At 52.4% G+C, this 24,651-nt stretch overlaps 1 protein-coding gene across 4 annotated transcripts in view; it reads left to right on the top strand.

Annotated features, from left to right (window-relative positions):
• Window positions 1-203: 203 nt before the first annotated feature.
• Window positions 204-24,651, top strand: part of FAH (fumarylacetoacetate hydrolase) — a 34,202-nt gene continuing 9,754 nt past the window's right edge. For all 4 annotated transcript variants that reach the window (XM_032263854.1, XM_032263855.1, XM_032263857.1 and 1 more), the window contains exons 1-11: window positions 204-376; window positions 4,026-4,136; window positions 6,314-6,435; window positions 7,223-7,272; window positions 9,491-9,581; window positions 15,477-15,574; window positions 15,677-15,729; window positions 18,608-18,707; window positions 19,482-19,612; window positions 21,464-21,539; window positions 23,586-23,632. In XM_032263854.1, coding sequence (XP_032119745.1) covers window positions 296-376; window positions 4,026-4,136; window positions 6,314-6,435; window positions 7,223-7,272; window positions 9,491-9,581; window positions 15,477-15,574; window positions 15,677-15,729; window positions 18,608-18,707; window positions 19,482-19,612; window positions 21,464-21,539; window positions 23,586-23,632 — 960 coding nt within the window. In that variant the 5' untranslated portion in view covers window positions 204-295. The remainder of the gene's footprint in view (window positions 377-4,025; window positions 4,137-6,313; window positions 6,436-7,222; window positions 7,273-9,490; window positions 9,582-15,476; window positions 15,575-15,676; window positions 15,730-18,607; window positions 18,708-19,481; window positions 19,613-21,463; window positions 21,540-23,585; window positions 23,633-24,651) is intronic.

Genomic DNA, 24,651 nt, shown 5'->3' with positions numbered 1-24,651 from the left:
GAGGGGCGGGGCTCGGGGAGGGAGGGGGGGCCTGGGGTCCCCGGGGGCCCGCGGGGGCGGGGCTAGGGGAAGGGCAGGATTCGGGGTTTGGTGGCGGGGTGTTCACAGCGAGACCAGAAGGCAGGCAGGAGCCTCCGGGATCCCGGCTGTGTTATCGGGAGAGGCCGCGGGGGCGGGCCGGGGGCGGGACCGAGGGGCCGGGGGCGGGGCCGGTGGACCGGGGGCGGGGCCGGACTGACGGCGGCGGCCGAGTTCAGTCCCGCTCTTCGCACGCCAGGGTCGGGTGCTCGCCAGCATGTCCTTCATCCCGGTGGCCGAGGATTCCGACTTCCCCATCCACAACCTGCCCTACGGCGTCTTCTCCACCAGAGGCGACGTGAGCAGAGGGTCTTCGGCGGAGTGCAGTGGGGGGCGGGATGGAGGCGTGGGCCATTTTTCTCCTAAGATCCGTTCCCCGAGCGTGCCTGTGGGCTCGAGTCCCGCCCCGTAACTTTCTAGCTGTGCACGTGATGTCACTTTTCGGCCTCAATGCCGCAGGTTTGCTGAGAATTAAATGCAAAATGAAATGAAGCGTGCCACTCTCCCAGACAGCAGAGCAAGCAGGATTCTGTTACCGGAAGCTGCCGCACACAGGCGTGCTGCCTGCGCCAGGGCGGTTGCCGTGTGTTTCTCTCCCCCAAGAGACCAGGTCAGGGCCGGTGGTTCATCTCGCTGGGTAGCCTCTAACCCTAGAACCCGGGAAATGTTAACCGGTGTGCGTAGCAGCTCAGAGGGGCGTGCGTATTTCCTGGCTTAGAGCTCTGAGATCTAAGATGGCAAGTGTCTCTGCCTTTAGCTAGAATTCTTTCACCTCCTGCCGAGGGACCCCTGGCATTTCTCTACTGATCAGAAGAAACAGGGCAGGGAAACAAACTTTTCTACCAGCCTGACTGGTAGAAAGAAGTATTTGAAAATTGGGGGTATCAGCAAATAGATAATAAGAGGGTCCCTAGGTTGGAAAAGCAGATTCCCTTGGCTTTGTTGATGGTATTTTTGGCTTAGATTTCTGCTCCCAGCTTTAAAGGTAAAGTCCTGATTCAGCTCTGTAAGCCATAGAACCCTAGAAACAGGAAATGCTTGCTAAATCAGGGGCCTGGCAGCTGGCTTCTTCCAGGGAAGTGGGGTCCTTTCCTTCCCCCATGGCTTATCATTGGTCGCAACTGGCTTGCCTTTGTGGGCCTGTCTGCGGTGAGTGCCTTGGTCTGGAAGAGTCAGTTTGTGGTTTCACAACTGGCTGGGCTGACCAGATGTTGCAAGGACACAGAAAGTGGACACTCAGTCCCCTGGAGGGCACAATCTGAGGCATATTAAACCTTAACCTGTGATGGCGAACAACCCTTTCGGGAGACAGAGCCCTCCCTCTGCCCGCCTCGAACACTTTGCCCTCAGCAGATGTGTCCTCCCTCACCTTTCCTGGGAGCACAAATCCATTAGACAGAAACATTTGTGAGAGGCAGGCACACCCCAGTAGGGTGCTCTGACTTGCTTTCTCAGGGGGATCGAATTAATGTCCCTTAGAGTGTGGCTCGGCCCTTTCAGACACCATGTCCTGCCGTTTGAACATCGGAATGTGCAGGGCAGCTGCTACAGATGTCTGGGAGAGAGAGCCCCATCCCGATGTCATCTCACAGAGCGCTGGCAGGGGAGAGTTGGCCCCTTTGGCATTCCAGCTGAACAAGCCTCATCTGGAGCTTTCTCTGCAGGCACGTGGACATTCCATCGGTGATGGCTGCCTTGCCCGGCAAGAGTAGTTGCCAAGGCAAAACCTCCCTTCCCCCCATGTCAGCAGCCAGCACTTCCTAATTTGAGTGGAACAACAGTGAATCCAGCCATCACTTGTTCATTTTTTTATTCAGTGAATGCTTATGGACCCCAACTCTTGTCCAGACCTTGCCCGGGCTGGGAGTTGGGGATCAAAGACACAGAAGACATCTTCCCTCCATTTCTGGTTGCTCATGGACTTGTAAGATGTATAGGGGTGCTCTCTGTGAAGGCAGGGCTGGTGGCTTCTGAGGACAGGATTGTAGTAGTGTGGAGCTGCTTTGCCGAGTGCCTTGTTAAAGTCCCTGGGGTCTGGCCCTGCCGCTGCCTCCTGGCCTCTACTCTCTCCAGCGTGGTACCGAGAAGATGCTCTGTAAACATTTGCGGCATGAATAGTGTCTATCCTGTGTCTGTTCTTGTGGGGAGAGATTCACAGATATTAATTGAATTCTCGCAATAAACCGACTGGGAAGTTATTGTTCCCATTCTACAGATGAGGAAACGGAGGTCCAGAGAGGCAAAGCATCATGCTCCAGATCTCACAGCCAGTAGGAGGCAGATATGGGGTTGATCCCCACATCTGTCAGCCTCCCAATCCCATACTTCCCCCTGTATGTCAGGCTGAGAGTTGAGTAATGCTTTCCTTTGGACAACTTTATATCAGATATAACCAGCTGTTATAAAACAGAGGCAATACACATTCATTCTCTGGAAGTCAGGCACATGGAGTCTCCCTCCTTAGTTTGTTTCCCTGAAGTTGCAGATGGGAAACTGATGCATAGACAGGACCAGGGACTTGTCCATGATGGTAAGATGGTGAACGAGGGAGCAGACTTGGAGCCCGGGAATCCTGGATCCGACCTGCAAGCCCCCTCTAGTTTCGTGCTGAAGAAAATAACTCCCAAGGTTGAAAGTAGAGGGAATCACTCTCTCAGACTTTTCCTGGGTCCTCAGGTCATAGTTTGAAGCACAAGGGCGGTAACTCACTACCCGGTGCTTCTGGGCTCGTTTGCATTTGAGGCAGCAGGCGGCCGCTCTTGTGACCCCATTTTAGCCGCGCTTGTGACCCCATTTTGGAGGTTGCTCGGCGGAGGCGGCTCCTTCTTCCCTTCGGCTGGGTGTGGGGACCAGGGTCAGAGATGTGGCCCAAGGGTCTGTCCTGCACATTCCCTGAGTGGAAAGCCACCTGGATCCGCGTGGTTTAGGTCTTTGCCTACTGCAGATTTGCCATTTTCAGGAGGGAAGACTGAGGCCCAGGGAGCTGGCAGTGGGGCTGAGCATGAGTAGCTAAGCTCTCCAGGCAGCCTCCTCTAGGATAGGCTCTGCTGGGACCTCAGATGAGTGTGTCTGTGGTTTACCCCTCATGCCAAGAGCTGACATGCATGGAGGAATGGCCATCTTTTCTCAGCCCACCCAAATGAGCAGCCAGTGGACATAAGACCAGCCAATAATCCCACCACTAAGCTCACCAGCACTGAAATGGCCAAGCTGGTCGTTCGGGAAAGCTGGAAGCCTAGCTTAGGACAGAGCCCCAGGAAGCTGAGTCTGAGACAAGCCCTCTGGTTCTTTGTTGACCAGCAAAGCTCAGGGTTGTGGGGACAAAGACGAGACCTTACAAATATTTAAGACATTGCTGATTCTGGGATTTTATGGTGCAGAAAGGAACTTCCCCTGGAGGTTCTGAGCAGTCTGGCTTCCTGCAGTTCCCTTACAACCTGACCTCTCCTCCATTTGAGCCACAACAGAGCTGATTAATCCAAGCCGCCTGGCCCTCAGCACTGTGTGCTGGGCACTCACTCTTCACTGCATAGCCAAATTACCCTGAGCCAAGGCCTAGGTTAAACCTGGAAAATAATCCAACCTCCTGGTGAGGTGGTGAGCTCCTCATCACCAGAGGCATTTATATAATGCCTGGGGAACTTTACAGGGGACTTTGCCCAGGTAAGTGGCTGGGACCAGGCTGGCTGCTCTTCCTCAAGTCCAAGGGATATTTGATTTATTTCCCATTCAGGGAACACAGATTCTTTTTCCTTTTAGTCCTGGCAGCAGAGATGGCACAAGGGAGCTGGGGCAGGATGCTGAGGATGTGGTTCGTCAGTCCACTGTGCATACAGGGCCATCTAAAGGGGGACCCCTGGGGTCACCAGTAGATAGGCTTTCGGAGTAAATGAGCCAAGCCCAGCCAGGGGCTTTTTCTGGTGCTGACTATGTCCTCATCCTCCCAGCTAAGACCGAGGATAGGCGTGGCTATTGGCGAGCAGATCCTGGACCTCAGCGTCATCAAGCATCTCTTCACTGGACCTGTCCTCTCCAAACACCAGGATGTCTTCAGTGAGGTAAGACATTGTGAAACGGGCCAGGCACGGTGACTCACACCTGTACTCCCAGCACTTTGGAGGCCGAGGTGGGTCAGGAGTTCGAGACCAGCCTGACCAATATTGTGAAACCCCGTCTCTACTAAAAATATAAAAGTTAGCCAGGTATGGTGGCGGGTGCCTGTAATCTCAGCTACTCAGGAGGCTGAGTCAGGAGAATCACTTGAACCTGGGAGGCGGAAGTTGCAGGGAGCTGAGATATCATGCCATTGTACTCCAGCCTGGGTGACAGAGCGAGACTGCATCTCATAAAAAATAAACAAATAAATCAAACAGCTTGTTCCTGACCTCAGTTGCACTTACTGTGGATGCCAACAAGAAAATGCTCCTTGTGTTCCATTTCCAACAGAGGTCATGCCATTGGAGGTCTCAGAGATTATACTTGGATAAGGCTAAAGTTGTTTTGAGACAGACGAGCTAGCAGGAGGTGGCCTTGGGACAACTCAGGGCGGCTTCTCACCTCTGGGCGAGTTCCTAGGTGAAAAAATTATTGGAGTCTGCAGTTCTGGATCGTTCCTACTTGTCTCTGAGATGAAGCTCTTCAGGAGCTCTGGTTACTTTCCTTGCCAAGCTGTTTGAGCCTCTGCCTGTCCAAGGCCTGTGAGGGCCCCCGAGGGAGGGAGCTACGAACCCTGGTCTCCAGTTCTGCAGAAGCAGCCAGGGAGGAGTCAGCCCTGAAGGACATGTTCACAAGGGATGGACACGAATTCGCTTCCCTGTAAATGGTCCGCTACTTTGACAGAGCGTCTTCTCATTGCATGGGTCAGGAAGGAGGGTGGGATTTATGGGTACCTCTGGTGTCCCAGGAGCTTCATACACATCCTCTCCTTCAATCCTCCCAACCACCCTCTGGCATAGGAATTGGAATTCCTACGGAGACCTGAGCCTCCAGATGGGGACCTGAACTTCTGGAATGAGACACGGTTTCCCCAAGCTGCACAGCTAGAAGTTTCAGAGCTGAGGCTGGAACTCTGACTCTTAGAACCTACAAGGGCTTTTTCTGCTATGCCTCGCTGGCTGCAAAGCCTCTTCTTTTTTTAAATTAAAAAACCTCTCATACTCAGCTGGTCATCATCAGCGTCATCTGTGCCCTTGTCTAGTTTCTAGACTAGGAGAGAGTTCCTGCTTTTTTTTTTTTTTTTTTTTTTTTTGAGACAAGCCCTCATGGTGACAAGCATCTCAGGTGCATGTCACCATGGCTAAGTTTTGCATTTTTAGTGGAAATACGGTTTTGCCATGCTGCCCAGGCTGGTCTCAAACTCCTGAGCTCAAGTGACCTGTTGGTCTCAGTCTCCCAAAGTGCTGGGATTAAAGGCATGAGCCACCACATCCAGCCTGTTAAAAAAAAAATTTACAGAGGCTGGGCATGGTGGTTCCCACCTGTAACCCCAGCACTTTGGGAGGCCGAGGCAGGTGGATCACTTGAGGTCAGGAGTTCAAGACCAGTCTGGCCAACATGGTGAAACCCCCTCTGTATTAAAAATACAAAAATTAGCTGGGTGTGGTGGTGCACGCCTGTAATCCCAGCTACTTGGGAGGCTGAGGCAGTAGAATTGCTTGAACCCAGGAAGCAGAGGTTGCAGTGAGCTGAGATCACATCAGTGTACTCCAGCCTGGATGACAGAGTGGGAAAAATTTTTTTAATAGAGATGAAGTCTTACTATGTTGCCCAGGCTGGTCTTGAACTCCTGGGCTCAAGTGATCCTCCACTTCAGCCTCCCAATGTGCTGGGATTCCAGACGTGAGCCATCACACCTGGCCCCAAACCTCTTCTTAACTGATGTGAAATGACTTAGTTTGAACTGGATCACTCTGCAGGCGGGAGTGCGCTTCTCTTGGAAGGACATGGTCACCTTCCACTGTGGGTGGGGCCAAGCTTAGCACAGTTGCTGTGCCCGGTAGCAGCTCTCGGGCTTGGACAGTTGGTGCAGGTGCATGAGGGCATGAGGCAACATCAAGAGAGTGTATGCTTTTCTCCAGCTTGATGGACAGACGACAAAACTAAGAGCAGAGGTGCTGAGAGTTTGAGTCAACGGGAGAGACGGGGCGGGGGCTGGCCGGCTCCGGGCCTCCCATTGGCAGGAGGGATCCTTTCCAAGCTTTCCTGTGCGTGATCCTTCTCCCTGTTTTGGTCTTAGCCTACGCTCAACAGCTTCATGGGCCTGGGGCAGGCTGCCTGGAAGGAGGCGAGAGTGTTCTTGCAGAACTTGCTGTCTGTGAGCCAAGCCAGGCTCAGAGATGACACGGAACTTCGGAAGCGGTGAGAAGCATATGGTCATTGGCGGGGAGGAGGGGCTGCAGCAGGGGAGATGAGGACTGTGCGCTGATCAGTGTCATTCTGCGTCATGGCTTGGCAACCTTGGTGTGGCCAAGTCAGACCGGCCTCATCCAGCCCCTGCCTGGGCCGGATATCGATGGGAGGGCGCAGGGAGCACTCGGACTGCCCCTGTCTGGGCTGGATATCGATAGGACGGCGCAGGGAGCACTCGGACTGCCCCTGCCTGGGCTGGATGTCGATGGGAGGGTGCAGGGAGCACTCGGACTGCCCCTGCCTGGGCTGGATATCAATGGGAGGGCGCAGGGAGCACTCGGACTGCCCCTGCCTGGGCCGGATGTCGATGGGAGTGTGCAGGGAGCACTCGGATTGCCCCTGCCTGGGCTGGATATCGATGGGAGGGCGCAGGGAGCACTCGGATTGCCTGGGTGCCTGGGCTGGAGCTGCCCAAGCTAGGCCAGGCCGAGCCCGCTGGCCCTCTCTCTTACTCAGCCAGCCATCATCAGCATCCTCTGCACCCTCATCTGGTTTCTACAGTAGGAAAGAGTTCCCACTTGTCTAGTCCCATTTGTTAGGGTAGAATATAGAAACGGCTTCAGTGGGCGGATGCCCTCTCAGTTGTGAAAGGCTCAGCGTAGCTCTGGCCCCAGGCCAGCCTGGAGGTGCCCACTGGAGATTGCTGATCATCTTGGGGATGGTCAGGACTGAGCCTGTGGGTGGGACCGCGCTTTGCCGCCTGCTTGACTTTGAAGCCCCTGGTTCTGTGTTTCAGTGCATTCGTCTCCCAGGCGTCTGCCACGATGCACCTTCCAGCCGCCATAGGTGAGTGCAGTCTCTTCAGCAAGATGAGAACGGAGCAGCTTTGTGGGCCAAGAGGGCTGGCCAGGTGCTTTGGTGCTGCCTCTGGGTGGAGGTCCCTCCTGGGGGAGGAGATGGAGGAGGGGCCCTGGGGCTGCTACTGCCTCCCGTCACTGACCTGTCTCAGCACCCAGGCCCGGCGTTAACTCAGGCCGGATCTTGCCGCAGGTGGTGAGTTGCAGGCTGCTCAAGTTCATGACTAGCTACAAGGCTCCCTGCACAGCAAACTGCTCTCCTTCCCCCCAAAGGCTATGGGACAAGTTCTCCGACCTCAGTCTGTGAGTCAGCAGTTTTGAGGAAAGAGGCCAGAGGGCTGTGAAGGGCCGGCCCCGTTTTGAGCACGTGGCAGGATGTCTGGTTGGAGCGTCATTCAGGAAGTTGGAGCTGTTGAAACTCAGCCTGAAGCAGAGAGAGACCGGCTCAGCCCAAAGCACAGCCCTCCTCCTTGTGCACACGCCTCCTCTGCTGGGTCACCTGGGCACCTGTGAGCTGAGGAAGGGGCTGACCCTCCCCTGGGGTACACTGCCTCTCTGGGAGAGTCCTCTGCTGCTGGGCTGCTTCAGCTAAATTGGCTGGAGGATGGGGTTAGGGACGGGAGCCCAGTCACCTGCCTCCTCCTAGCCCCTCTCACTCCCCCATCTCATGCGTTCATGGGACTGTGCTATTTTTTGGCAAACCATCTGCTGCACAAAACAGATGTCTTTCGGAGATTCCTCATCATGTCTGGTTGACCGATGGTGCCTTTCTATTTTTTTTTTTGTGATGGATTTATTCTTTTGAAAAATCTCTCTGCTATTACTTCTGCGCATTGGGATGAAAGATGGGAAACGGCAGCGAAGGCTTCACCTGCCCCATGGATTTTTCTTTCTCTCTGCATCCTTCACCAGGACGATTGCTAGTCTAGGCTGTTGATATTGGTGAATACCCAGCTGTTTTTTTGTTTTGTTTTGTTTTTTTTAGATGGGGTTTCACCATGATGGCCAGGCTGGTCTTGAAGTCCTGACCTCAGGTGATCCACCCACCTTGGCCTCCCAAAGTGCTAGGATTACAGGCGTGAGCCACCGCGCCCAGCCCTGTTTTTTGTTTTTTTTTGAGGAGAGATTTAGGAAGATAAAACAGGCAGACTGTCCCAGCTGGTTTCTCTTGCAGATTTTTTTTTTTTTTTTGAGACGGAGTTTCGCTCTTGTTACCCAGGCTGGAGTGCGATGGCGTGATCTCGGCTCACCGCAACCTCCGCCTCCTGGGTTCAGGCAATTCTCCTGCCTCAGCCTCCTGAGTAGCTGAGACTACAGGCACGCGCCACCATGCCCAGCTAATTTTTTGTATTTTTAGTAGAGACGGGGTTTCACCATGTTGACCAGGATGGTCTCAATCTCTTGACCTCGTGATCCACCCGCCTCGGCCTCCCAAAGTGCTGGGATTATAGGCTTGAGCCACTGCGCCCGGCCCTCTCTTGCAGATTTTTAATTCTCCAAATGGTAGACGATGCCTGCAGCTTGCTGGCCACCCCGTTCAGTTCATCATAATCCACAGGCACTGATTAACGTCCGCAGCCTGCAAGTCCTTGTCCTTGGTACTGGGGCAGAGTCTAAGAAATGAGGACTGGGCTGGGGCTGTCCTGGAAGAGCCACAGGCCAGCAGAGGTGTGCACACACGTAACCTGAGCACCCGTGTGAAGCGAAGCCTGCCCCAGAAGGATTCAGGGAGGGGATTTGGAGGGGGCAGAGATCCTGCTAGAGAGAGCAGGGAGGGCTTCAGGGAGGAGGGGCCCTCAAAGAATTGCCAGGATTTGAATACACAGGGACAAGGGAGAAGTCAGTCAGCACAGGCATGGTGAGGGAGCCTGTGGGGACTTGGGAATGGCAGTTGTGTGGGGTAAAAGTCGGGAGCCTGAGAAGGGGGGTGGAGTCAGCCACTTGGTGTTCACATTCCACTGTCAGTTTCAGAAAGTTTAGACTCCTGACTTCTTGTTTCCCAGTTGAGGGCTCTAAAAACAAATCTTCGGTGAAGATATTGTATGTTGCATTTGGTGCTGTCACTGCTGAGTAGTGGATGCAGGCTGGGCTCCGGGATGTGTAAACACTATTGTGTGCACACTCATGGCTCCTGTGCTTGGAAGAGTCCGTTCTCCTTCCTGAGGCATCTGGGTTGCTGATGGGATCTCTTGGGTCTTTGCTCTCAGGAGACTACACAGACTTCTATTCCTCACGGCAGCACGCTACCAACGTCGGAGTCATGTTCAGAGGCAAGGAGAATGCATTGATGCCAAACTGGTATGTCCCCAGGCAGATGTTTGCATAAGTTCAAAGTCTGCCTTTTCGTTTCCACCAGCATGTTTATCTCAGGAGCTGCCAAGTTCTTCTTAAAGTAAACAGCGGAGGAAAAGCAGTTATAATGTTGCAACCTCAGGAAGCCTCGGCCTCGGCTTCTGGTCTCCTGCTCAGCTTGGCTCCGTACCTGCTGTGGGGTCGAAGGCCAAGTCCCTTAAGCTCCTTTGGACAGCAGGGGTTGGAATTGGATTCCCTGAATCACTATGCTGCTTCTGGAGTCTTTCATTTTTAAGCTGTGTATATTGTACTGTGGGCAAGTCTTAGACTCTGGCATGTTCCAGACTTACATTTTCTGAGGAATGAGAATCCTCAATGTGCTCAGTGCTGCAAAATCCTCAACATGTGATCCATTTCGTTCATCTGTTCGATCCTCCTAGTAGTTCTGTGATGTCACAAGGCCATGATTGTAAGCCCCATTTTACTGACGGGGAAATGGGCTCAGAGAAGGATCAGCTTTCCTGAGCACGACAGGACCAAAGCCTGTCTCCCAGCCCCCAGATCCGGCTGTTGACCAAGCTGAGGTTGCAGAGCCGGGCTCCTTGCCCTTTGTTCCGTGTTGTGCCCTGAATGTGATGGTTCCTTGGAACTGAAGAGGGCCTGGACACAGAGGAGGGCATACGCCCCAGGCCCGGTGCCGCCAGCCACACACAGGAGCTGGGGCAGGGACAGGGCTTTACTCTCTCTCGAGTGTTTCCAGGAGGCTATGCCATGACAGGAAGGGTCTGTTAGAGCCAAGATGAAGCAGAAGGAAAGGGAGAGAGAGCAGTTCCAAGCCAGAGATACTGAGAAACAATGCCAAGGTTGCAGAACAAGGTGAATCTGAGACCAGAACCCAGGCTCCAGGTTCCAGGCTTCCACGTGAGACAGGCAAATATTAGAGACTCTTGCCCTGTACACGTTTCAGGCTGTAATTTCCCCAACCAGCTTCAACCTGTTTACCTGTGTGTCCTTGGTGGTGATGACCCGGTGGACTGCCCAGCCCCAGAAGAGATGGCTGTCATCCGTGTGCCACCATCCCAGCAGCCAGTGGGCAGGGGCACCAGGAAGTGAGAGGAGAGCTGGGACCTGGGAAATGAGCGTTGACTGTCTGAAACCGAGTGTGGGGTCCGCAGCCCTCCCTGCCCCCGGTCCTTCTGCAGAATAAGAGCAAACAGGCCTTCTCTAGCCATGTTTCATGCAAGATGGCCTGCAGCTGTGACTTTTTACAGCCTTTGATAAAGGTTACGTAGCCTTTAGTATAAAGGTAACATACATTTATTGGAATTAACCCAAACACTACAGAAAATGTGTAAAGTAAAGCATTTACAATTTAAAATGTGTCTACATTTGACCGGCAATGTTCACTTTCCTGCATGAATCCTACAGAAATAAAAGCACCAGTGGGCTCTGTCCAAGAGCAAGCATGTTAATTAACAGAGTTTCTGGTGGCCCGAGCTGGCAGTCATCAGAATGCTTATTGGTGGAGGAATGGTTGAAAAATTGGTCTCTTCACAATATGAAATGTTTTGTAGCTACTGAAAGATTTAAATCAAGCGAGATGTGCACTGATCTATGTCAAGTGAAACAGGTAAGCTATAGGCCATTATGTAAAGTGTGTCTCACTTTCATGAAAGGACAAGGAATATATATGCACATACACACTGTATTAGTTTTCTGTTGCTGCTGTAACAAATGACCACAGACGTGGTGGCTTAAAACACAAATATATTCTCTTCTAGTTCTGGAGGCCGGAAGTCTGAAGTCAGTCTCACTGGCCAAAGTCAAGGTGTCCGCAGGGCTGTTTCCTTCTGGAGGTTCTAGGAGAGAACCCATTTCCTTGGCTTTTCAGCTTTAGAGGTTGCCTATATCCCTTGGCTTTTGGCCCCTTCCTCACATCACTCCAACCACTTGCTTCCACTGTTAACTTCCTGCTTCCTCTGTTAATCTCCCGCTTCCTCCTTTGACCTTGCCTCTGACTTATGAGGACCCTTGTGATGACATTTAGGGCTCACCCAAATAACCAGGGACAGCATCCCTATCTCAAGATTCCTAACTTAATCCCATCTGCAAAACCCTTTTTGGCATGTAATAATATCCACAGGGTCCAGGGATTAGGATCTGGATCTCTTTTGGAGGGCCATTTTTCAGCTTAACACACACTCACACACACAGGCACATGCTTATACATACATTATTTCCATAGGCTGATCTGAGCATAGAGAAAATTAGACTCCAGAGGCACATTGCTTTCCTCAGGGGAGTGGCTGGATGGGGAGAGAGTACTAACTCCTTTTTTCATCTGAATTGTTTAAATTATTACATGCCATGTCATTGCATGCAATTGAATTTTATAATTTAATCCAGTAAGGGAACCAAAGTGGGTAAAAAAGGGAGCTCTTCCTCAGCCACTCGCCAGAGGCAATGACTTTGAGCAAGCCGGATGTGCCGCCGCCTGTACGTTGCTCAGGATACACGTGCCTGCCCACATGTATGCGCTCGTGGATGTGATTTTATTTCCGTAGTTAATGAAACGAGACTATGCTGAAATGTGCTTTTTCACTTCATCATTGACATCACTGACATATCACCATGTAAATAAGTTTAAGTCTGCCTCAGTCTTCTACAAAATAAATTTTGGGGGGTAGGTACTACAAGCCAAATACACAGCAAAATAGCATTTTTTTTTTTTTTTTGAGACGGAGTTTCGCTCTTGTTACCCAGGCTGGAGTGCAATGGCGCGATCTCGGCTCACCGCAACCTCCGCCTCCTGGGTTCAGGCAATTCCCCTGCCTCAGCCTCCTGAGTAGCTGGGATTACAGGCACGCGCCACCATGCCCAGCTAATTTTTTGTAGTTTTAGTAGAGACGGGGTTTCACCATGTTGACCAGGATGGTCTCGATCTCTTGACCTCGTGATCCACCCGCCTCGGCCTCCCAAAGTGCTGGGATTACAGGCGTGAACCACCACGCCCGGCCGCAAAATAGCATTTTTATAAAAAGATACAAAAATATGGCTGGGCGCGGTGGCTCACGCCTGTAATCCCCACACTTTGGGAGGCTGAGGTGGGCAGATCACGAGGTCAAGAGATCGAGACCATCCTGGCCAACATGGTGAAACCCCGTCCCTACTAAAAATACAAAAAATAGCCAGGCATGGTGGCACGTGCCTGTGGTCCCAGCTACTTGGGAGGCTGAGGCAGAAGAATCGCTTGAACCCAGGAGGCGGAGGTTGCAAAGAGCTGAGATTGCGCCACTGCACTCCAGCCTGGCGACAGAGCAGGACTCCGTCTCAAAAAAAAAAAAAAAAAAAAAAAACCACAAAAATATGGTACAGTAATAAAAGTATATAGAAACATAGGGAATTGAGGACCATGCGGGTTTCCTCGAGGGTGAGGGGCAGGAAAGGAAGGAAGGAGAGTGAGACAGGGAGCGGTCCCAAGGATGCGTTGTGCTGCATTAGCCAAGTGTTACTTCTTTCACTCCTTGGCGGCACTTGTGTTATTACATGTTTTTGTATGTCATAAATATTGCAAGATAATTTATCAAACATTAAAAAAAATTAAAAGCAACAAAAAGAGTTAATATATATACATGGTTGAGAATTCAAAAGGTACTTAAGGGTAAACAGTGGGAAAAAACAGAATTCAGCCACCTGTGGGCCACCATGCAGTTCCCTTCTCCAGAGGCAAAACCGTTTGGTAATCGGTGACATATACATATTTTCTTTTTCTTCTTCTTTTTCTTTTTCTGAGACAGAGTCTCACTTGGTCACTCCGGCTGGAGTGCAGTGGCATGATATTTGTTCTCTGCAGCCTTGACCTCCCAGGTTGAAGCCATCCTCCTGCCTCAGCCCCCTGAGTAGCTGGGACTAAAGGCATGTGCCACCACGCCTGGCTAATTTTTGTATTTTTTGTAGAGATGGGGTTTTGCCCTGTTGACCGGGGCTGATCTCAAACTCGTGGACGCAAAAGCGATCCGCCTGCCTTGGCCCCCCAGATTGCTGGGAGTACAGGTGGGAGCCACCGTGCCTGGCCTTCTTATATATGTTTTCACAGATGTTTTTACATACTCTGCCAGTTTAATCTATGCAGCCATTTCTCTATTATTAGTTTAAAAGAGTGTTTTATAACTCATAGAAATTAACCCTTTGTTGCAACGCCTTGCAGATATTTCCCCACAGTTTATCATCTTTTTTCGTTGCCAGTCTTTCTAGATACAGAGTTTTGCATTTTTATAAAGTCAAACATGTCAATCATTTTCCTTATGGCATTTACTTTTAGTCAATGTTGAGAAAGGCTTTTTCCACCCCAAGAATTTGGAAGTTTTTTGTGGGTTTTTTTTCTAGTGCTTGTACCAGCCTTTCTTTGTACATTTAGATCTTGAATCCATCTGGATTTCCTTTCACATGTGAGGTGTGGTGTGGGTCTGTATCCATTTCCTGGGGCTGCTGGAAGAAAACGCCACAACAACAGGAATTTATCCCTTCAGTTCTGGAGGCCATAAATGTGCAATCAGGGTGTCACCAGGGGCGTCTCTCCCTGAAGCTTCTAGATGACCGTCCCTGTCCTTGTTGGTTCCAGCTTCCGGGGGCTGCAGGCATGCCTCGTGGCTGCGTCACTTCAGCCTCTGCCTCTCCTCCATGTTCACGTGGCCTCTTCCTTCTCCTATGTTGTCTCTTCTGTCTCTAATAAGGATATTTCTAATTGGATTTACGGCCCACCTGGATAATCCAGGATGATTGCGCCTCAAGATCCTTAAATTGATTGTATCTACCAAGACTCTTTCCATGTTTTCTGGGAGTTAGGACGTGGCCATACCTTCTTTTTTTTTTTTTTTTTTTTTTTGAGACTGAGTCTTGCTCTGTCACCCAGGCTGGAGTGCAGTGGTGCGATCTTGGTTCACTGCAACCTTCGCCTCCTGGGTCCAAGCGATTCTCCTGCCTCAGCCTCCAGAGTAGCTGGGATTACAGGCGTGTGCCACCATACCTGGGTAATTTTCGTATTTTTAGTAGAGATGGGTTTTGCATAGTGTCCTCCAGCTTCATCCATGCTATAGCGTGGGTCAGAATTTCCTTTTTTTTTTTTGAGATGGAGCTTCGCTCTTGTTACCCAGGCTGGAGTGCAATGGCGCAGTCTCGGCTCACCGCAACCTCCGCCTCCTGGGTTCAGGCAATTCTCCTGCCTCAGCCTCCTGAGTAGCTGGGATTACAGGCACGTGCCACCTTGCCCAGCTAATTTTTTGTATTTTTTAGTAGAAACGGGGTTTCACCGTGTTGACCAGGATGGTCTCGATCTCTTGACCTCGTGATCTACCCACCTCGGCCTCCCAAAGTGCTGGGATTACTTCCTTTTTTTTTTTTTTTTTTTTTGAGTTGGAGTCTCGCTCTGTTGCCCAAGCTGGAGTGCAATGGTGTGATCTTGGCTCACTGCAATCTTTGCCTCTTGGGTTCAAGTGATTCTCCTGCCTCAGTCTCCTGAGTAGCTGGGATTACAGGTGCACGCCACCATACCCGGCTAATTTTTGTATTTTTGTAGAGAAGGGGTTTCACTATGTTGGTGAGGCTAGTCTTGAACTCCTAACCTCAGGTGATCTGCCCACCTCGGCCTCCCAAAGTGCTGGGATTACAGGCATGAGCCTCTGTGCCCAGCCCAGAATTTCCTTCCTTTTTGAGGCTAATATTCCACTGTATGTACGTGCCACTGTTCGTTTATCCGTTCCTCCATGGATGAAAACTTGAAAGTACCTTTTAATTTTTGAGCCACCTGTAAATGGCAACTGTTTCTAATTGTTGAAGTTTTAAGGTTAACTGACAACATGTAACACCTCTGATGCCCTGCATTCTCTGGCCTTCCTTTCTCAGGCTGCACTTACCAGTGGGCTACCATGGCCGTGCCTCCTCCGTCGTGGTGTCTGGCACTCCAATCCGAAGGCCCATGGGACAGATGCAACCTGATGACTGTAAGTGACCCAGTGTCCAGGCCCTGCTGGGGTCCCCCTCTGTTCCCACGCGGTGAGTTCTGTGGCCCACTCACAGCAGCCTCTTTTCTGTTGTCATTCCAGCGAAGCCTCCTGTATATGGTGCCTGCAAGCTCCTGGACATGGAGCTGGAAATGGTAAGTGAGCTTGGCATTTTATTGCCGCGGGATCCACAGACATCTGGCGGGAGAGCCCCCTGGGGTGGCTGCCTGCGCCATGAGCCACCCAGTCCTCTCCTCAGCCACATCGGCAACCGCTCTGTGTCCCCACCTGGCCATCACAAGGACGGTCAGTCCTCATGACTTGCAGATTCTGTATTTGAGAATTCACCTACTTGCTAACATTTATTTGTAAGTCCAAGATTAATTTCACAGAGTTTTTGTGGGCATGCGTGGACATGCGCAGAGCAGTGAAAAATTTCAGCTGCCTGATGGGCACCTTACACCCAGCTGAGGCTGGACAAGTTGTCAGGCAGCCTTCTCGTCAGCCCACGCTGTAAACACGTGCCCTCTGTGGTCTGTTCGGTGCCATGTTTTTGGCATATCCATGCTTTTCTGGCGGTGTTGCTGTTTGTTTATAATGGCTCCAAGTGCGGTGCTAAGTGCCGCCCAGTGTCCCTGCCATAGGAAGACTCTGATGCGCCTTATGGAGAAAATGCGCGTGTTAATGAGCTTCATTCAGGTGCGTAACAGTGCCGCTGCCTGTGAGCTCAGTGTTCATGAATTGACCGTATCAGCCCCACTGCTGGGCCCACACAACCTCAGAACTGTGGTCACTTTAGGGCTGCACACTTTTTAAAATTAAACTTTTTATTTATTTATTTATTTTTATATATTTATTTTTTGAGACAGAGTCTCGCTCTGTCACCAGGCTGGAGTTCAGTGACACGATCTTGGCTCACTGCAACCTCCGCCTCACGGGTTCAAGCAATTCTTCTGCTTCAGCCTCCCAAGTAGCTGGGACTACAGGCATGCGCCACCACACCCAGCTGATTTTCATATTTTTGGTAGAGATGCAGTGTTACCATGTTGGCCAGGATGGTCTCGATCACTTGACCTTGTGATCCGCCTGCCTTGGCCTCCCAAAGTGCTGGGATTACAGGCGTGAGCCACCGCGCCCGGCCAAACGTTTTATTTTTAGGTCATCGTAGACTCACATGCAGTTGTGAGAAATGATACAGAGATCCCAATACCCTTCACACAGCCTCCCCCAGTGGCAACGGCCATGGTAACCATGGTGCTCTGTCACAGCCTGGATGTCGAGATGGACAGTCGGTCCCACTACCCATGGATCCCTCATGCTCCAGGGCTATTTTTCAGAGGGGACACTGAAATCTGGGCAGCCCCAAGGTGAGGGGATGAGGAAAGTGATGGGCAGGAGGAGCTGACCTGGAGGAGGGAGCCTGGCAGTGTCTTCAGCATCTGCTGGATAGTTGGATGCTCAAGGGTGGAGTCAGGCTCCTTGTGGGAAATGCGGACAGGCAGATGGAGGGGCTTTCCCATAGTCAGCACCTGTAGCGTTAGGTGTCGCTTCAGGGAGCTCTGAGTGCCACGTCACTGACAGCATAGAGGAAGTTGCCGTGGGGCCGCCAAGGCAGGCTGAGGCAGTGGGAAGGCCCAGTTGGTGGAGGCAGGCTAGAAGGCCCTTCTACTTCTCTGGAGCTCCCTGCCTCTCCTGGGCTTCCCTGCGATTTCTCTGGATTCAGTCCAGAGGAGGGAAATGAGTGAACACTGCCGAATTCCCTGCGGGTAGCAGGGCACTCCCTGCCAGTCCTCTGCCTCCTCCCGCCTTAGCCAGGGTGCCACGTGAGACTTCAGGAGGACTCCCAGCTGAGAGTCACCAGCGCAGGGCATCTGAGCCCTGGTTTGGGGCCACGCTCTTCTCTCTGGGAGAACTAAGGACTCTGCAGGCAGACGTGTCACCTCTGCTGGTCCCTGCTGAGAGGGGGAGAGAGAGTCAGCATGTGGAGAAATGGTGGGGACGGAGAGTAGGTCACCCAGACTGAAGGTCGTGGGGTTCTCCATAAGATAGCGCCTTTGGGTTTTGTTTTGTTTTTTTTAATCTTGATGGAAATTTTGCAATGTTTAAATACTGTCACAGAATAAATAAAATGATGACTAAGTTTTGCAAATGTCATGGCTGGGTCTATGTGTTTTTGAAGGAGATGTTCCCAGTTTCTTCTTTCGAATGGTGTCTGGCTAGTCTGTTTGTCCATGGGCATTGTGTTGGTGCTGTTTTTCCTGAGAGGCCGTGGGATGATGGATTGGAGTTAGAGGCCGTGGGCTGTGTTCTGTCTGGCACTATTTGCTGCATTAAGGAGGCAGTCTTTTGGTTTTTCATTTTGAAAATTTGTATTTTTTATTATTTTGTATTTTTTGAGACAGGGTCTCACTCTGTCACCTAGGCTGGAGTGCAGCCGTGACCTCCCTGGCAAGCAATCCTCCCACGTAAGCGTCCCAAGTAGCTGGGACTGCAGACACGTGCCTGGCTAATTATGTTTATTTTTTGTAGAGGTGAGGTCTCACTGTGTTGCTCAGGCTGGTCTCGAATTCCTAGGCTCAAATAATCCTCCCACGTCAGCCTCCCAAAGTGCTGACGTTACAGACTCAAGCCACAGTGCCTGGCCTGGTTTTTCATGACACGAATACAAACCTTCATCATTTCAGTTTTACAAGCCCCACGTAGCTGTCAGGTCTTAAAAGGCAAAGCCTGTAATGGGCGAAGAGGAAAGAGCAGAGTGGCCTGGGACACACTGAAGGAAGGAGGGGAGGCTGCTGTGGAGCTCAGGGACCTGGAGGGAGGGCCGGAGGGGGGAGCAGGGCACACCACTGCAAGCTGCTTTCCTGAGGTGGCCACCTGACTTCTGACTTAGAAACACAGTGGGTTCCCGCCAGGCCCCTGTGGCCGTCCTGGTCCATGGCTGGAGTGTGGAAAACCTGACCTTTGCTCTCTAGGTGACAGGTGACCTGGACAGCGGATCAGCTCCAGATTCTAATGAACTCTCCCCCATGTCAGGCTTTTTTTGTAGGCCCTGGAAACAGATTGGGAGAGCCGATCCCCATTTCCAAGGCCCATGAGCACATTTTTGGAATGGTCCTGATGAACGACTGGAGTGGTAATTACTGACCCTCTGCTCCTATGGTGATGAGCGGGAGGAGGCTGGGGACTTCGGACAATTTCATAGCAGCTGAAGATGTGGCGCTGGTCCAACGTGGCAGGTGATGCGGTGGCTGAGAACGTGGGTTTGGGTATCAGGCAGACTTCCAGCTCTAAGAACTCCCTCCGAGCTCCAATCTCCTCATGAGTGGAGTGGGACGTGGCCGACACCGTAACTAATATTTACTGAGCACTTACGTGTCAGGCTCTGTGCTTAACACCCTACATCTATCCTCCCACTGGTCCTACACGGTATGTGCCATATTATCATTCCCATTTTACAGATGAGAAACTGAGGCACAGAGAGATTTCAATTAGTTGTTGAACTAAGATTTGAAGCAAAACGGTCCAACGTCTCAGCCTGAGCTCTCAGCCCTTTGCCGCACGTGGTGGGAAGATGGCACCAGAAGCTCCAGGAATTGTCTCTCTCATAGTTTGAGGATGAGCTTTCCTGCCACTTCCTGGGACTTTTGGTACCATCTTCTTCCCATGTGTTGCAAAGGATCACCATTTGGCCATCCCTCTCTTTGCTGTAACCTGGCACAGTGCCCTCAAAGGACCTCTGTCCTTGGTGTTGAATGGTCTTGCCCCTTGGTCCTGGGGCAACCTGGCTGGGCTGAGCTTTGTGGAGAGGGCTATGCTGGGTGCTTTGCTCCTTGGTCAAGGGCGGGGGGGGTCTTGGGAGAGGCCCTGATCAGCCTTTGTAAGTCCCGCATCTGCCCTTCTTCTGTAGCGCGAGACATTCAGAAGTGGGAGTATGTCCCTCTTGGGCCATTCCTTGGGAAGAGTTTTGGGACCACCATCTCTCCGTGGGTGGTGCCCATGGATGCTCTCATGCCCTTTGCTGTGCCTAACCCAGAGCAGGTAAGCACACTCTCTGAGGAAGCCCCCAAAACCAGCCCTGCTGCCTCGGAGGCTGTGTGCCCACTGAGTGGACATGCCAGGCATGCAGACCTGCATCGGGAGGGAAGCTCTGTGCCCACGGCATGCCCACAGCAGAGTGCCGGGGAGTTCCTGGCCACAGTTACCTCCAGGCAGCCCTGGCATCATTCTCCTTTATGGTTTCTCCGACCCTGGCACGTTTATTGGAGGAAACACAGAATTTTGTAACCTCGAGAATCTTCCAACACCAGGGGAACTGACCAACGGGTGGAGAAAGAGTCCTTGCAGGAACCAGCATGGCACAACCTCCCAGGGTGCCATCAAATCGTGTTCTGTGCAAATGGCACCGCCTGGAGCCCAACTCTTAGAATGCAGTTTGGAGCCCCGCAACGGGGGCGTCCCGGCAGCCTCTGGTTCCCAGCACCCCTTGACCCCGTCTCAGTCCTCCCTTCTCAGCCTGTGGCAGTCTGCCCCACTCCATCTCTGGCAACACCTGGCCAGAGTCACCTGGGACCCGATAGCAGTGCTGTGACCTTGTGTTCCCTTCAGCGTGGACTTCCTGTGGCCCCTCACTCTTGTTGACATTCCCTCACCCCTTGGCTTCTGGCATGTGACCTGTCCTTGTCCTCCAGTGTCTCTGGGTCCCCATGATGCCCCTCTCCAATTCTGACCTCTCTGTGGGGATCCAGGCTGAGCTCGCAGCCATGTGCACGTGCTCCCTTGAGCAGCTCTGCACGCACGTGCTGGGGGCCTCTCCCACCACCTGGGACGGCTCCCGCACCCACGCTCCTTGGCCTCTGGGGTCATCTCCTCTTTGCTGTGCCACAAACAACCTGAGGTCTTTCCCTGCAAGCCAGTTCCAGCGGCGTCCCGTGGGGCTTTCACGCTCGGCCCTTGCTCTCTCCTCGCTTCAGGACCCCTGCCCACCGCCGGCCATTTTCAGTCCCCAGGACTTGATTTCTCTGTAGCCGGCAGTGGGCTTGTCTAGTCTCCCTAGGGCTGCATGGCCACAGCCTCTCTCTGCTTGTCCTCCAGGCCTCTGCCCTCTTCGGGGTCTGTGGTCACCGGGCTCTGCCCTGGCCGGCGATGTCTGGGCTGCCCCTTCCTCCGTGCCCGTCTTCCCGAACACATTTATGTCCAACCATTGCTACTGTTACCCCTTCTGAACTATTATTTACTTAATGTTTTTCTTCAGAGTGGCTCCCAGTTTAACACTTAATAATATATTAAGAAGGGAGCTTTGTATTCCTACTGGCCTCACTAGCTGTACCGTTTCATAACTATTAAAATCACCAAAAACGATCTCACATCCCACTGTGACTCACGTACCATGCTTTGGAAAACACTGCTTTTGGCTGACGGGCAGACGCTCTGGCCCGGCCATCTAAGCTGCCCCCCGAGCTGGCTCCAGCAACAGCCGGGGCTGCCCGCCTCTGCTGTGACCCCTCTTCCTTCCAGGGCCCTGGGATGCCCTTTCAGGCCCCTGCCTTTCCTCACAGGCCACGCTTTGTTCCCCATCTCGGCCCATCTGCCGCCCACCTTCCCTTAATCTCCCTTCGAGTGGCTTTTAGGGACATGTCTGGTTTGGCTCCTGTGACCTTTGACCTGGTGATGCCCCTTCCATGGCTGCTTTTCCTGGAGCCCCACAGTATGATCCCCCCTACTGCCATCGAGGGACGCAGTGCTGGGTCCCTGGAGAGGGAACACTCCTGCTGTCTCAGACCCTCTGCCTGGGGGAGCAGGTGCTGCTGGGGACTCGGCTGGTCTGGGGCGCAGCCCAGGTGACCTCAGCCCACCTGCCAGTGACCTCTGTGCTGTGCTTTGCCCTCCCAGGACCCCAGGCCCCTGCCGTATCTCTGCCATGACCAGCCCTACACATTTGACATCAACCTCTCTGTTGCCCTGAAAGGTATGTCGTGGGAGGATTGATGTGACCAGGAGCTCTGAGGGCATGTGTGCCCGTGTGCCTTGACCCGAAGGCTCCTGAGCTTTGCCACGGGTGGGGGCACATGCTACAGCCCTGGAGACTGCATGGCTCTTCTAAAGGAAAGAGGTAGGGAGGGGATGCCCTTGTGCTCACTGGGAGCCTCACTGGGCCCGCAGGGCGTTGGCCTCTCACTCAGGCTCAATAATAGGGCTGAGAGCGGGAGTGCAGGACCTCCGTCTTCCACGTCAACCCCCTCTCCAGCCTCCCCAGGGGCTGCCTGGCCCCTGCTCACATACCCCCGCTGACCCTCACTCCTGTGAGGGTCTATTTCATTGACTGCCTGTTTGAAAGCCTGTCCTTGTGGGTCTGCTCGCAGGAGGCTTGGCTGAGCCCCTGGGGCCACACAGAGCCCGAGCACAAGGCCCCCGATCCCCTCCCTGGGCCAGCCCTGAGAGAGACAGGGCCCACCTCTCCCTGTGGCTGCTCAGGCCGGCTCCTTGAACAGCCCCGCAGGGCATTGGTGATAAAGAGACTGGCTCTGCAGGCCGTGACTGCTGCTCAGCTGTGGGACTTTGGGCAAGTTGCCCAGCCTGTCCGTGTCCTCATTTGTCATCTGTGAAATGGGATCATAATGGCCTTGATGTCACGGTGCGTTGTGAGGGCCAAACATGTCAATTCCTGTAAAGGTGTAGGGCAGGGTCTGCACCTAGGAAGAGTCAGGTGTCGCTTTCCAATCCCACGGGGGCCCTCAGGTAGGGAGAGTTTGCCTGGTGGCCACACACAGACCTCCTAGCCACCCTCTGGCCACGCCTCCTTTCATCTCCATCCCTTTCTTCTGTCTGCACACCCCAGGCTCTGCCGTGTCTGTCTCATTGCCAGTTCCAGGGTCTCAGCCCTTCATGAGGCAGCTCCTGGCACGAGGCTCAGTACCCTACCAGACCACGGAGCTGTCGCCGTAGGAGCAGGACGCTCCACAGAGGGCTGCCAGGAAGAGCCTCCTGGCTGCCCAGGCCCTCTGAGAAGCTGTGCTGGGCCTCTCTTTCACGTTCCAGGTTGGGAAACTGAGGCTCAGAGAGGAAAAGGATTCACCCGGTCCACCTACCTGGCTGATGGCAGGGCTGGGACTCATCCCAGTGTCACGAGTTCTGGGCTGGCCTCCTGCCACCCGTAGTGTGTGCTTGGAGGGTACTTTCTGTCTGGTTTCATTCTAGATATTTCTTTCTGGCTGCCTAGAGCTGAACCCACCCGGGGAGGGCATTGGTGGAGAAGGGACAAGATTAACCAGAAAGCGCGGTGTCCGGAGATGTAGTCCCACATGTGCAGTTCTGACGTCCTGAGTTGGGATCTGGGCGAAAGAGTCTGGGGAGGAGCAGCCTTGGGGGACCCAGACCTTGCATGGCTGAAGAGCACACCTGTTCTGTGCCACCTCAGAGGGGAAGTTAGGACCAAGGGAGGAAGCCAGGTTTTGAGGAAGTGGAGGAGCTTTCTACTTCTTAGCGCTGTTCAGAAGTGGAACAGCACAGCCCGGTACCTTGTGTGCGTGTAGTAGGTGTTTAGTAAATATCATTTAGTAGATTGTGAAGTGGCACGCTGCCCATCTCTGGAGGAGCTTGGCGGGGGACAGATGACCCAGCTATCCAGAGGGCTCCTGAGGGGACAGAGGTTATCCTCGATCAAAGATCACAAGTAGCCTTCAAATGGCACGCTATCTCCAGTGGATCTGTGGGTGCCGGGACCATTGTGTTAAGAAGGATTCTGAGGCTACATCTGGACCCAGAGCAAACGTGCGCTGTGATCAGTTAATGCTGCCTGCTGTGGGCGTGGGAGGAGGAGGTGATGCTTCGTGTGCATGTATTGGCCAACCCTGGACATCCCGGCTCTGATGTCCTAGGAGCTGATTGTTTCACAGACTTTAAGTGAAATCCCGTTGGACAATGGGAAGCTTCAGCCACAGAACAATTCTTTTTTTATTTTCCTCCCTGATGAATGGAATTAAGTCTTCATTGATAGTGCTTCTCTTTCCAACAGGAGAAGGAATGAGCCAGGCAGCTACCATATGCAAGTCCAATTTTAAGGTGAGTTTTGACACTGATCAGACTGCTTCTTAGAATTGAGGGGAAGAGAGACTTTTCCTGGCAGGAACAGGAGGAGAGCATTCCTTTTGGGATGTGATGATGGTTCAGCCTGTGGGCCTGGAGCTTTCACGGCCTGTCTCCTTCAGGAGTGGTCACGAGGTCACAGAGTTCTCTCAACATAGAGGCTGCATAAATGTGGCCAGTGATATTCTTGGGGGACAATAGGTGTTCCTGTATAGGTCTAGTCCCTGGTTTATCCTGTCCTGCCAGGGGCTGTATTGAGGAGAGTGACTTATTTTTTAAGTGAACTTTTAACTGAAGCATAGTACACATTGATAAAAATGCACACATTACTGTAATCCCAGCACTTTGGGAGGCCGAGGTGGGAGGATCACCTAAGCCTAGGAGTTTGAGACCAGCCTGGGCACCATAAAGAGACCTTGTCTCTGCAAAAAAATTAAAAAATCAGCCGGGCATGGTAGCATGCACCTGTGGTCCCAGCTACTTGGGAGGCTGAGGCTGGAGGATTGCTTGAGCCCAGGAGGTTGAGGCTGCAGTGAGCTGTGATCACGCTACTGAACTCCAGCATGCATGACCGAGCCAGACCCTATTTCAAAAAACAAACATTAAAAAAGTGCGTATTACATACGTACAGCTTGAGGGATTTTCCTAAAATGAACATGCCTGGGCAGCCAGCACCCAGCTCAGAAATGGGAAATTTCCAGCACCTCAGCGGCCCCCTAGGCCCCTCCAGGTCACCTCCTCACTTCCTCCAGCAAAGGTCACTCCTCTCCTGAACTCTGTTTCCCTACATTAATTTTTTTTCTAATTTTCAGTTTTGTAGAAATGGAATCCTACACTGGCATGTATTCTTTTCTGGCTGGCTCGTTTTAGTGTTATATTTGTGAGATTCGACCCTGTTGCTCTTCGCAGTAATAGCTCATTTTTCTCATTGCCTTATAGTGTTGCACTGGATAAATATTCCACAACTGACTTTTTTTTTTTTTTTTTTTTTTTTT

Source organism: Sapajus apella, unplaced genomic scaffold, assembly GCF_009761245.1.
Source record: "Sapajus apella isolate SASKATOON/1434 unplaced genomic scaffold, GSC_monkey_1.0 scaffold139, whole genome shotgun sequence".
Taxonomy (NCBI): Eukaryota; Metazoa; Chordata; class Mammalia; order Primates; family Cebidae; genus Sapajus; species Sapajus apella.
Note: the sequence above shows the minus strand (reverse complement) of the source record. Positions and strands in the feature narration are given on the sequence as shown.